General features: G+C 52.3%; 1 protein-coding gene across 1 annotated transcript in view; it reads right to left on the bottom strand.

Moving 5' to 3' along the window:
* GATB (glutamyl-tRNA amidotransferase subunit B) overlaps positions 1–13,034 on the bottom strand; it is an 85,840-nt gene that overhangs the window by 32,302 nt on the left and 40,504 nt on the right. Inside the window, exons 3-6 of the mRNA XM_075543703.1 lie at positions 11,013–11,126; positions 8,420–8,615; positions 7,525–7,647; positions 1,714–1,827 (exon numbers count right to left, since the gene is read on the bottom strand). Of these exons, the coding sequence (XP_075399818.1) occupies positions 1,714–1,827; positions 7,525–7,647; positions 8,420–8,615; positions 11,013–11,126 (547 nt within the window). The remainder of the gene's footprint in view (positions 1–1,713; positions 1,828–7,524; positions 7,648–8,419; positions 8,616–11,012; positions 11,127–13,034) is intronic.

Below are 13,034 nucleotides of genomic sequence, written 5' to 3'. Positions count from 1 at the left end.
ACCTAACCACAATTGCCAACTATGCTCCAGCTTTCAACCCCGAGCACCCTCGCCTCTCTCAGGCTGGCATGAGGTGCTGCCTAAAAGGTCCAGTCTGGGGAGGACAAGGTAGTGGGAGAGTGTTAGGTTTGGAGAGAGGGAGAGAAGCCCAGAACGGTAAAGTGTTGGTTCTTCTAATCTGAGCCAGACCACAGTCCCACCAGGTCCAGGTTGTTGCTCCCACGTGGCTCGTAGGACAACCGAAGCCAGCCGAATGTGCTGGGGGTGTCCTTCATCATCCAGGTGAGTAACCTACCCAAGACCCAACCTGCCTCGTGGTTAGTGCTTAGGCTACAACGACGAGCTCTCAGAACGAGTCCCAGAGCACTCACGCTCCAGGGGTGGATTGAAACTCTTCCATTTGAGTTTCTCTGTACCAAGTGTAGCTGTAATAGTTTACCTTGGCCTAAACCGTGCATGGCTTTAGAATATAGTTAGGTGAGGTTCCCTTCCAGAGAAACAAGAGTCGCCTCCCTTCGTTTGTCTTCAGATGGGGACCCTCCCTGCCACCAGCCATTGCATGGGCCCATCTCATCACGCTCCCTGTCTTCAGAGGAAAATGGATGATTTTCGTTCCAGAAACATCTCGGTGTTACACAAGCCTGATCTGTTCTACAGAGGGAAAGAGTGGCACTCTGGGTTAGGCCTTGGGATGCTAACCACAAGGTCAGCAGTTCAAACCCACTAACGACTCTGTAGGGGAAAAGTGAAGCGCTCGGCTTCTGTAACTATTTATAGCCCCGGAAGCCCTGTTGAGGGTTGCTGAGTTGGAACTGACTTGATGGCAGTGGTTTTGAATCTTTTCTGCATCATTTTCAGCACTTTGTGTGACAAGGCCCAGGGCTCTAGTGAACTCTTTGGCATGTGGCCACACACTCAGTGGTCTTGTGTTCTGTGCTTGCTTGAAAGGATGGTCCTCTCTAGAGAGCTTTGGTTTTATAGAATACGCCGAGTCCTCTGAGATGACCTCTCAGAGATTTACATGTCAACTTTCATGGAACTGTGCCTGACGTTGATCATGATCAACTGTTTTATTTTAATTATTATATATCCATCATCACTGAACTGCCCAAAGTATATGATCCAAGAAGATCAATATTTGATTACAAGAGCACATGCAGTTTATTAGAGCAACAATAAGCAGGGAGGCTATTGACCAATCAGGTCACACTCTGGCCAATCTACGATGCAGAAAGCTGAGGCTCCTCAGAAGAGACATGGTAAATGGAAAGCCATGGCCGTGGCCATTTGCAGGCCCTCCATTGGATAGGTGGAGTCTGTCTGCTCTCCCTTGGAATCAGTGTGGAGGTCACGTAGCTTCAAGCCACTCTCCTTTGAGTGGACTTTGTGGGAAGCGGTACTGTGTGAGCTCTGAAGCTTAGGCCTCAAGAGGAAGTCCTCCCCTACACCAACGAGTAAGAAGGCCAAGCCCCCAGGCCCGGCAGGTGAACAGAGGAAGATCTCCAGCCAGCGCCGAGACCCCAGACACCTGAGCTGCCAGTGGTGACCCAAGGGAGTCCAGGTGCGGGTAAGAGCAGCAGAACCACCCACCAGCCCAAGCTGGGAAGGCTAAAATGGGTATTCTTCTAACCTCCTGGGGGCGGAGGTGGTTTGTTCCATAGCAATGGGCAGTGGGTACACAGAGTCACTTTTGGGTGAGCAGCTGGCATTCACCTATTGCTTTGGCCAAGAACTTGGCACTGTTGAGGTTCTTCACTTCAGTCCGAACACCGAAAGGCTCCCCGGGGTGATGCACAGATATGTTGGCGTCCACTCTCAGCTGCCCCTCTGGAAGAGAAAAAACAATCTCTGTAAGGAGGAAATCTTCTTTGAAGTTCTTGGTGGGGACAGGGTCTGTGGAGGGAAGCAATACAAAGTCTACTTCCTGTTTGGCTCTAACAACCTGGCTGTAGAAATGGCACAGCTGGCCTGAAGCCCATCCTTTGGCTGCTTCGGTGCCCACGCTCAGGCGTACGGGAACCCAGGCTGGCGTGTGTGTGCGCACGCGCGTGTGTGTGTGTGTGTGTGTGTGTGTGTGTAGGAGTACTGGCGCTTAGGCGTACGGGTACCCAGGCTGGCGTGTGTGTGTGTGTGTGTGTGTGTGTGTGTGTACGCGTGTAGGAGAGGTTTAGGCTACGCCAGCGGAGGGGCCTAATTTCAGCTGTGCTAAGTAAGAAAACCCACACTGCCGCAGAGGTTCACGCTGCCTTGTTGCTCCAGTTGTTTGTTTGTTTTCCTGGAGTGTCGCAGCTGGGTGGGAGAAGCCCTCCCAGAGATGATTAGCTGATAGCTGCACACGGCTCTCCGATGAACTGTGGATCCCTGACCGTGAGTCTGGGAGATTTATAAGAGAGTCCTTGAGAATTTACAGCTCAAGGGCTAGAGCCAGAAGCCTGGGCTTTGTCTCCCTCCCCCCCTTCCTCCAGGGACGGTCATAACCCGAGTCCTTCTGAGTGCTGCAGCTAGAGATGCTGCGCTGTCCCCACGCAGGGGGCCTTCTTTGAGTCAAAAGACGCCTCAGGTTCGGGACCTCAAGAGCCGGGCAGTGTGTGGTGGGATTAGGAATTCCTGAAGTAAAAAGCCCAAGACAAATGGAGGGACGGAGGTCAGAAAGAACCACCTTTGCACCATCCACAGGAACGCTCCGATTCCCCATTATCCGCTTCCATTTACAGTGCCCACACTGAGCAGAGCCACAAGTCCAAATGCTGGGGTCCATTTCCATGCTTAGGTGGTGGTGTTTGTTTGTTTGATATGCCAAATAGCGAGTGTTCTGGTGAGCTGGACAAAGATATTCATTTTCTATGACCCCACAGCAAAAGTGTGCAGGAAGCAAAATCAGTCTGGCTACATACAATAGGCAAATAAATTCCATGCCAAGAGAAGGCGCTGTGAGATGGGTTATCTGCTCTTCGCCCCGTGTGGAGCTCAGGCCTTGGCAGGCCGCCTCCCCCTGCCCTGGTCTCCGCTGCAGCCTCTCAGTGAGGGCCAGCTCCCCCTCACCAGCTCACTGGCTTCAGGGCCTGCTGGTGCAATTGGTTCGCTTGCTCCGTGGTTGAGCCAAAGATCGGAGTCCAAGCCCACCCACGGGCACCTCAGAAGCAAGCCCTGAGGGCTCACTTCCCAGAAACAAGCCTTAGAAAACCCCACGAAGCAGTTACATGCCGACGCGCACGGGGCCGCGAGGAGTCACAGTTGGCTTGTGGCCACTGGTCCTGAGTTTATGTTCTAGGAACTCCCATTCTGCCCTTAGCCCAGCCTCCCACTCTGCGCTGCCTGCTCCCCTCCACTGTCTGCTGACCCGTCTACTCGCAGAGCTCACTGGCACTGCAATCTCTGAGCAGAGATGCTGATTCTCCCCACACAAAGCTAGCCTAGTCTTCAGCTTCCCAATTTGAGTAAATAGCACCGCCAGCTAGTTCCTGTCTTGGAAAAAGTCCAGCCAGAGTGTTTCTTGGAGGCAAGGATGGCGACACTTGGTCTCATGCTGTCGGAAAAGAGCAGTCCCTGGAGAAGGGCATCATGCTTGGGGAGCAGAGGGGCAATGCAGCAGAGGAAGGCCCCCGACAGGATGGACTGCCATAGGGGCTGCCACAGTGGGCCCCACCTAATGACTGTGAGGACGGCGTTTGGTTCCGCTGTACACAGAGGGTGGCTACGAGCTGGCCTCGACTCGAGGGCAGTGAGTTGGGCTTGGAGCTTGTATCTGTAGACTCCCCTGCAGCTTTCTCCCCTGCCTCCCTGCCTCTACTCCTTGTGATTCCCCCACACTGCTCTCTGCTACCTTTCAGCCACTCTACATAATTTCTCAATTTAGGGCTGTGACTCCGCTGTCCCCTGGGGTGCTTGTCCCCTAGCCCTGTGCTGGCGGGGGCCTTGGGTCCTTCTTCAAAGGCATGCCTCCTCTGACAGGCCTTTCAAAAGCCACATCCTCACCTCAAATGCAACAGTCTATCACAGGCCCCATTTTTCTCCTTGAAGCACTCATGGCTGTAAGCACTTGTCTGCCTTGTTTTCCTCAGGGATGTAAACTCCATGCGGCAGGCACGAGCGTCCTTTTCAGAACCCAGGGCTGGATCTGGTCTAGGAATACCTTGTTGAATAAATGAATGCTAGTGGTGTTTTCCATTGCCTCACACGCACGCCAAAGCTGGACATTGAATACGGAAGGCCAAAGAGGAATTCGTGCACTTGAAGTGTGCTGCTGGAGAAGACCATGGAAAGAACATTGACAAAGTGCCCGAAGGACTTGGGAGGCGTTGTCTTGGGATGAGTTTGGCCAGCGTGCTCCCTGGAAGCAAGGAAGACGAGACTTTGCCTCACACACTTTGGACATGTCGTCAGGAGAGACCAGTTCCTAGAGAAGGGCGTCCTGTTTGTAAAGTGTGTGGGGGGGGGGGGGGGAGGCTCAAGGAGATGGACTGACCCTGTGGCTGCATCAGTGAGCTCGGCAGGACAGGGCAGCTTCTCTCTGTTGTGCATACAGTAGCTATGGGTTGGCACCTAACAACCACAAAGTCCTGACATTTTCTTGAGCAATGAGTAAACAGAAAGCTGTCTCCCAGTAGGTTCCCAATCAGCCTCACCTTCCTGTCCAAATAACAACTCCTCTACAGCTGGAGGTGCCTGAACGCCCACTGAACCCAGAGGAAATCTTACGAAGGCTGAGCTCTGCTCAAGCCAGGCTCCAAATGTGGGAAAGAACATTCTGTTTGATCTGCATTGGATCTCACTTGCTGTTAAAAAACAACTTTCAAAATCGGAACTTCTGATTTGGAACAGGAGTGAGAGTCGAGTCCTCGTTTCCTCACTGTCTGAGAGGAAGCATTTAGCGGCCTGCAGTGTTGAAAGAGAGTCCACGAGCCTGAATTCAATACAGTCTCAAACATTAACAAAAGGCATTGCACCCAGCAAAGACAAAATACCTTTTAAGCAAATTCAGTAAAATGGCCTCAAGTGCACAAAAGCCGTACCAATCAGGCTGGCTTCGGTGCATTCGGCGACACTGAGGGAGGGCCCGCGCTCACACCTCGTGGGGAAGCGATCAGCTTCAATTTCTGTCCTCTCGAGTGGATATGTGCAGCCGGCAAACCAAAAAACACTACCACCGAGTGTGGGACAGGGCACCACTACCTATGTTTCTCGAGAGCACATTCACGCATCAGCAGCAGAACATCGAGACAGAAAATGCTTTCTGTTAACAGCAGGGGCCCGAGGATTTGGGGAGAAGGCTGGCTACGCTATCTCATTCCGATCGCTGAATGCTCTCCAGAACTGGACTAATCAGGCTTGACAGTAAAAATAATGTGAACAAATTGTATCACACACATTTCATAAAGCTTACTCATCCAAATAGGTGGGCTGTGGAAAATTAACACCAACTCACCATGGCTAGGAGCATCAGTGGTGTCGTGGTTTCCAGTTGGGTTGCTAACCACAATATCTATAGTTCAAAACCACCAGCGCTCCTCAGGAGAAAAATGGGGCTTTCTACGCCTATAAAGAGCTTCCCTCTCAGACACTCAGGCAGTTCTACCCTGTGCTACAGGGTCACTGTGAGTCAGCACCGACTGAATGGCAATAAGCCTGTTGGTTTGTCTGTCTATCTTCCTTGCTAATAAGCCCACCGTCTCCAAGGCCAGCGGAGCAGCTATGGCAACGGACCAGATGCTAACCCCGGATGCACCAGGAACTGGGCTCCGGCGGACCTCGGGCCAACCTCACCGCATCTCAGAGCAGCACAGCCACGCTGCTCCATTTGTACTTCCAGGAAGGAGCAGAGTATCATGACCAATGGGAGTTAAGAACCTGCTCAGCTGCTACTCACTGATGGGTCTTTGCCGTTATGGTTTACCTCTTGGCAAACACCCAGGTGGCCTGCATAGGGTTAGTAGAACCAGTTATTGTGGAGAAGGAATAGAAAACCAACACTTAGCACATAAATGGGTAACCGTGCAACCTGCCTGTATTTCGCTTCCATTCTATGGGTGATGAAAATAGCGCTCTCTTCCCTGGGAACAGAGCGCGTCTCTGTGACGGTCATGTGCGGGCAGCTAACCTTTATGCCGCTTGCCTGGGTGGTGCTCTGGGCTTCTGTCTCTAACTTAGAGCTGGGGGCCAAGAGGTAAGTGTTGTCTTCACGTTCAACTTGAACCAGGGCTTTGATACCGCAATGTGTTGCTTGTGAGAGGTCCTATCTGACAAATGTGGCATGATGGATTCAGAAGTCCCTCTGTAACATGCAAATCCATCATGTGACAGAATGAGGCTAGCAAATAGGCTACTGAAGCAGCGGAGAGATGAATCATCCCATCCGTGGGGCTTACTGGACACCGCGGGGCCCTGGCACCGCCCACCAGGGAGCGCTCAGTGGGCTGCAGGAGTTTTTAAACTGCCCCCACAAACCAAAAATAGGAGAGAAGGCGTGGGAGAGCCAGCCTCCAGGGGCTGAAGGGAGACAACACAGCCACAGCCACAGCCCAAAGCCAAGGGCACAAAGCCTGAGTTTGACCAAAACTCCTCATCTTGATAGCCAATTTACAAATACAACTTGCAGTCTGCTTGGTCCCAGGGGACGAAGTGTTACTTTCATTTGTTGTTTTTTGGAATTTCCTACTCTCCTTCTGAACTTTATAGAGTTTCACCTAAAAGTTTGAGAAGTCATGCCATTGACTCTGCTCACACATGGGGATTAAAAATGTTTGCAGAAACATTCCATTTTCCTTTCTTTTTCCCATCGGCTTTTCAAAGCCCCCTGTACAAACTGGTTTCCAGAGCATGGATGGAAATTCTACACCGAAGGATGACAAAGAGAACCAAGGAAGCAATGCTTTTGTTGTTAACTGCTGGCCAGTCAGCTCCCATCACACAGCTCCCGGAGACCCCAGCACAACGGAGCAAACCCCCACGATCCACTGCACATTGCACTGCATGGTCGGGATCCGCAGTCTCAGGGACTGAGCTTCAGAAGTTGATTGCCAGGCCCTTCTCCTTACTCCTCAGTCTAGAAGCTCTGATGAAACCTGTCCGGCATTGCAACAAAACACACCTCTGCGGTGAGAGGTGTCTTGGCTGGGAATCGAACCAGGGTTTCCCACATAGAAAGCGAGAATCCTACCACGGAACCACCCAAACCTACTGACTTAGGAGGAACTCACAAACGAAGAATCATGGTGCCTTCTTTGTGAGAAAGATTTCAGGACCTCAGCAGTCCGAGGTAAGAAGCCAGGAGAAAGTGCTCCTCCGTGTTCTCCGATCTCACACCCTGGGGCTGAGTGCCGGACCAGGGTGGTCCTTTGCATTGTGCTGGTTCGCAGCTCAGCAAAGAATCCAAAGACATGTTTAACAAGACCAACAGAAAAAAAAGGAATGCAAAAGCCTGAGTCAAGGCTGTAAAGAACCAACCCCAGTGTAGCTGATGTAGCGAATAAAGCTCTCCCGGAAGGGAAGCCAGGAAGAAAGGGGGTGGTGCTTTGTGGCTGCTACCTGCCATATTTGCCTGGCTCGTCCCCAGGGCTTGAAGGATCAGCTGCAGCTCCCTGACAGCCATGGCTGCCTCCTCTCCACAGGTCATGTCCGGCTCCATGACCACCTCCAGAAGTCCAACTCCTGCCAAAGGGAGACAGAGTCAGGCCCATCCCTCCATCCGAGCAACTGACCTATCAGGGGAACCCTGTGACGTGGGGCTATCAGAATGACCCTAGCTTCCAAACTGTCTCTCTTTCCTCCCACTCTCTGACTTCTAACTTTGGGTTTCTCTTAATGTCTGCTTAAGACCTCAAACTGGCGGGTCTGTGACTGAGTAACTTTATTTTTAAGGGTCATGACTGGCATGACCTTTAAACCCAATGGCAAGCATGGTTTAAGCCAGTGGTTCTCGACCTGTGGGGGCCTAACAACTCTTTCACAGGGGTCCACTAAGACCATCAGAAAACACATAAGTATTTCACAATATACAATTACATATTGTTTTGTGAGTAATCACTATGCTTTAATTATGTTTATTATGTTCAATTTGTAACCATGAAAATATATGCTGCATATCAGGTATTTACGATTCATAACAGTTGCAAAATTACATTATGAGGTAGCAACGAAAACAAAGTTATGGTTGGGGGTCACCACCACATGAGGAACTGTAGGCAAGGGTCGTGGCGTGAGGAAGAGTGAGAACCACTGGGTTAAGCCCTGTTTTTTCTCATCAACTGGGAGCCCAGGGGTTGCAGCGGTAACAAGTCGGACTGCCAACTACAAGGTTAGCAGTTGCAAACCATCAGCTGCTCCGGAAGAAAGATGGGGCTGTCTACTCCCATCAAGAGTGACCGGCTCGTCTCAGAACCCCACAGGGGCAGCTCGACCCTTCTCCCCCGGCCCCGCCTACCGGCCCGGTTCAGGTCCACGAGGGTCTGCGCGCGCACGTCGTCGTGCAGGCTCTTGCCGCTGTCCTGCTCCAGCTGGATCTGCTTGACGCGCACCGTGCGCACGGCCATGCGCCGCGGGGTCCCCACGCACACGCCGTAGGCCAGGCGCCCGCTGACGGCGATCGGAAGCCGCTGCTGCGTAATCTGGTAGCCTGCCTGCACACAAGTATGGGTCACCTCGGCTCGAGGCCCGCTGTCCCCTGAAAGAAAGGCTGGGCTCCCCGTGATTCCTCCTGTTAAATCGCGCAAATCTAGGAGGATACCCGGATTTATGCACGGCAGCCGTCGTTTAGATTGGCCTCTCACTTAACGGGCTCCTGTTACGACCCCCACTCTCCGCCCATCCCCCAATGACAGCTGCACCAGAGGGGACCCATCTGCCGTATCCAAGCTCTACCTTCAGGCCTAACCACCTTCTTTCTCACTGTCAGGAGCCCCTAAGAAAAGAATGTACTGTTTCCATTTAGCTCATTAGCCTGCGCTCCGCATCTGATTACCAGGCGCCTGACAGCCTCCTGATTAGCAAGTGCTTTGCGAAGCAGTCTGCCTTCTTCCCCGACTGGACTCGGGCGGGCAGCACGGGCTAGCACCGCACGGGGAAGCTGGTTCTGTGTCTGCTCCCCAGGCTAAAGCAATCACGCAGCCGCCTCTGCCCTGACCTCCCAGGCTCCTCCAGCCCGTGCATGCGGCAACACTCGCTTCAGCTGCGGGAAAACACAGCGACGGGGGCCGCAAAGAGTCCTCCATCTCCTCCTAAGCCTGAGGAAGAAGGCTGACGGAGGCTCACGGGCGCACAGGCATCAACACAGGAAAGAGACAGGAAGGTCAATACAGAGAGCTGTGGAAGAATGGAGAATAACCGCCAGGCATCTAGAGCACTTGCCGGTCCCAGAGACTGCTCTCCTTCCTGGCTGCCCATCACTCTTCATGACAGCCCCGGAGTGGGCATCAGGCACGAGCGGGGAAGGGCCTGACCCTGGCAGAGAGCATCAGTGTCGGGCTGGGGATCACATGCTTTTATCACTAGCCCAGTGGTTTTCAAACTCTAGCCATATCACAATCGCCTGGCAGGCTTGTCAAAGCAGAATGCTGGACCCCACCCCAAGGAGTATTTCTGATTCAGCAAGTCTGGGGTGGAGTCTGAGGTACCCATGTCTGGGTTCCACACTGGGCTGCTAATCTCAAGGTCAGCAGTTCAAAACCACTAGGCTTTCTACTCTCTTAAAGAGTTATAGTCTCCGAAACTCCCAAGGGTCAGGTTCTATGCAGTCCTATGGGGTCATCATGAGTCAGAATGGACTGTGAGGTTTTCTTAGGGGTGGGGTCTGAGAATTCATGTTTCCTACACGTTTCCAGTAGAGGGCGATGGCAATAGACAGGGGAATCACATCGTTGGGAACCGCTGCTGTGAGGAAGCAAACTCCCCTCGGCACAGGAAGAAGACATTTCCTTTGAAGAGTGAAACCACCAGTCGCACTAACACACAAATACTTTTGTGGGCTAAGTTTCTCCTCTGTGACACAAGATAACCTGAACGTGGAGCAGCATGGACAGTCAGAGGTAATCCAGGCAGTAGGCGCCAGCCACGTCTTGCTATGTCCCCCACCCGGCCAAACTGGTTATCGCTCTTCAAAGGTAGAGAGATGCCGTTTCCTGCTCTCCATGCTACCAGACAATAACATTTGCTGAGGGGCTGACAGCCAGAGGGGGATTCAGGGCTTAGTTTTAGTTTTTTACTTAATATTCCAGGTTCCTCCCAATCCCAACCACGGCTCACCTCAACCTTCCCTTCAGGAAGAAAGACGTGAAGCCACCTTTCCCCACACCGTACTACCAGAGGCTCAGGGGAGGGAAGCATTATCTTGGGGGATCAATCAGCATGTCAGTCTTATTCCAATTCAACAGCATGAAACCTTGGGTCTAGGTCACTAGCTTCACTTATGAAAAAGACAGAAAAAAGTTTTCATTTTAAGGGAAGAAAAAGAAAAACAAAAACCCAACCAGGTGAGTGTTGGGTTTAACTGCTAAATCAGTGCTGACATTGGGGTTTCTGGTTCGTGGCTCTTCTTCATGCTATCCACTTACTGGATCCTTGGGAGATGACAGGAATGCCTCCCAAGGAGCCGTTTCCATCCCGGGGAGCATCAACTTGGCGAGGCTCCCCCCACGCCTGCAGAGCTGCGGCATGCATTCATGCTACTGGTCACTGCAAGGGCTTCGGTCCTAACAGGCAGTAAGCACCGCACACCACGCCTGGGCTGAGCCCAGGAACACTGGCTTCTTGGACTCCCCGTTCAATTATGAGGCAGCCACCAGAAGCATGAGGCTAAGCAAGGCATCAGCAATCAGGACAATTGCATCCAATCTAGTAAACATCAGGGGGCACCTGCCTTCATCAGGGCTCCGTGGAGTGCCTGCTGAGATGGACAGAAGCACTGCTGGCTGAAAGCAGGCTCAGCCAGGGCGGCACAGACCCCTCCCACCTCTCAAACCCTCCAGGGCAGGTCTGGCGGCAAGAGAACTTAGGGCAGGCCTAGTGCTCCCCAGACTTACCGGGAGGTCGGCATAGAAGTAGTGCTTCCTGTCAAACAAGGACTTCTTGTTTATGCGGCAGTTCAGGGCCAGGCCTGTCATCACGGCGGCTTCCACACATCTCCTGTTGAGAACCTAGAGGGACACGGCACAAGGCTCCTCCTGGACCTGAAGCCTGAGCAAATGCGCTCCCACCCCCCACGCCGACATCCTCAGTGAATAGTCAATGTGGCCCTGCTTCCCTGCGTGCGCAGCTCAAATTCACAAGTCAGCTCTGCTTGCCTGGGAATCAGGAAAACTTTGTTTTAAGAGGAGAACACGAGTTCGGCAGCAGTCCCACAGGCCCCTTGATGAGCTGCCTTGTCAGGGTATCCTCCCACCGACATTTGGTGTGGAAGTTCACAGAAGGTTTCCAGCAAAGCCTGGTGGGATGGTTATCCATAAAATGCACTATCCTGCCGCCTCCTCAGGTAGAACAAGGGCCACTCAGTGTACATGCAGAGGAGGCCCAGGAAGCAGCTGGCCACGCCTCATTGAGGTGTGAAGGGTTACGTCCAGGCAGGACCCAAGAGGCTGACAGGAGGCGCTTCACCTTGATGGAAGAAGACTCTAATTCAGCAGCTGGTTAACTGCCATTTCCTGGAGGGCTAGGAAGCCTCAATTTCCTCATCTGTGAAACAGACTTTAAGATCTAACTTGCACTGGTGGTTCACTGGTAGAACTCTCTCACCTTCCAAGTGGGAGACCTTGGCTCCTTTGCTGAGCAATGCACGTAAGGCAGCCACTGCCTATCTTGTCAGTGGAGTCTTGGGTGCTGACAGACTAGGAAGAAAGGCCTGGTGATCTACTTCCACAAATCAACACATAACAACTCTTGGGATCAGAGTGGTTCAATCCACAATGTATCATGGGGATGGGTAGGGCAGGTGGCATGTCATTCCATCATGTCATCTGTGTGGTCGTCAGGAGTTGGGGACTAACTACAGTCTTTATAAAGGGCTTTCCAGTTAAGCAGTTCCACATCAACTACATTATTGCACCCCACAGTGCCCTGGAAAGAGGTATTTCTAAGCATCTGCTATTTTCAGAGACAGGGAAAACTAAGTGACTCCCCAAATTCAGAGTCAGCTAGTGTGGTTCTCCAGGCGAGGATGGCGGATGGCGAGTGGGGTTCCCTGAGGCAGGTCTACCTTTACAAACACGTATACGATGAGATGTGCGCGGCAGCTCTGCTGACTGCAGGGCACAACCCCCAAGTCGCCCTTCCAGGGAGGACAGCAGACTCCTTCTTGGGGAACCTGGGTTACACAACGAAGCCAACTCACATCTTTTGTTCTGGGTCCTTCCTTAGGCCTAATAGCAGAGTCAGTGTGGCAGTAAGAATGGCTTCCACAGAAAGGTGTGTGGCAGCGGTTCTCAACCTGTGGGGTCACCCGATTCATAACAGTAGCAAAATTACAGTTATGCAGTAGCCACCAAAATAATTTTATGATTTGTGGGGTCACCACAACATGAGGAACTGCATTAAAGGATCGCAGCATTAGGAAGGTTGAGAGCCACTGACATGTGGGATGCGTTTGGCACTTTACTGAATGGTGGTTACTGAAATACAAGTGTAGTCCTGCCAACCGCATACCATGGTGCACAAGACTGCGGCCTGGGCCCCTGCCCAGACCCTGTTCTCCCCAGAGCAGGGCTCCAAGGTGGGCCATTTGTGAACTGCCCGACTCCCTGTAGGGGGCGCCATGACTTGTTTTATCGCCCAGTCTTTCTAGCTGACTCTTTCTCACTGCTGAAAAGCTGCCCCATGGGGCCAATATGCTTCCCCCTCAGTGTGACAAAACTCCATGCGTGTATTTTTAAGCATGCAATGTTGCCAAAATCCTTGTGCCTGACCCTGGGCAGGGTGTGAAATTGTGGCTGGCCTCAGCCTTCCATGGAGCCTGTGTGCACATGTGTACACAGACCTTTGGTCAGCCATCAATTTCCAGAGGATTTGAATGCAGTAAAACACACAACCATTAGAGCGGCATTGAATATGCT

This window comes from Tenrec ecaudatus, chromosome 3 (assembly GCF_050624435.1).
Source record: "Tenrec ecaudatus isolate mTenEca1 chromosome 3, mTenEca1.hap1, whole genome shotgun sequence".
NCBI classification, from domain to species: Eukaryota; Metazoa; Chordata; class Mammalia; order Afrosoricida; family Tenrecidae; genus Tenrec; species Tenrec ecaudatus.
This window is presented reverse-complemented; position numbering and strand designations above follow the sequence as displayed.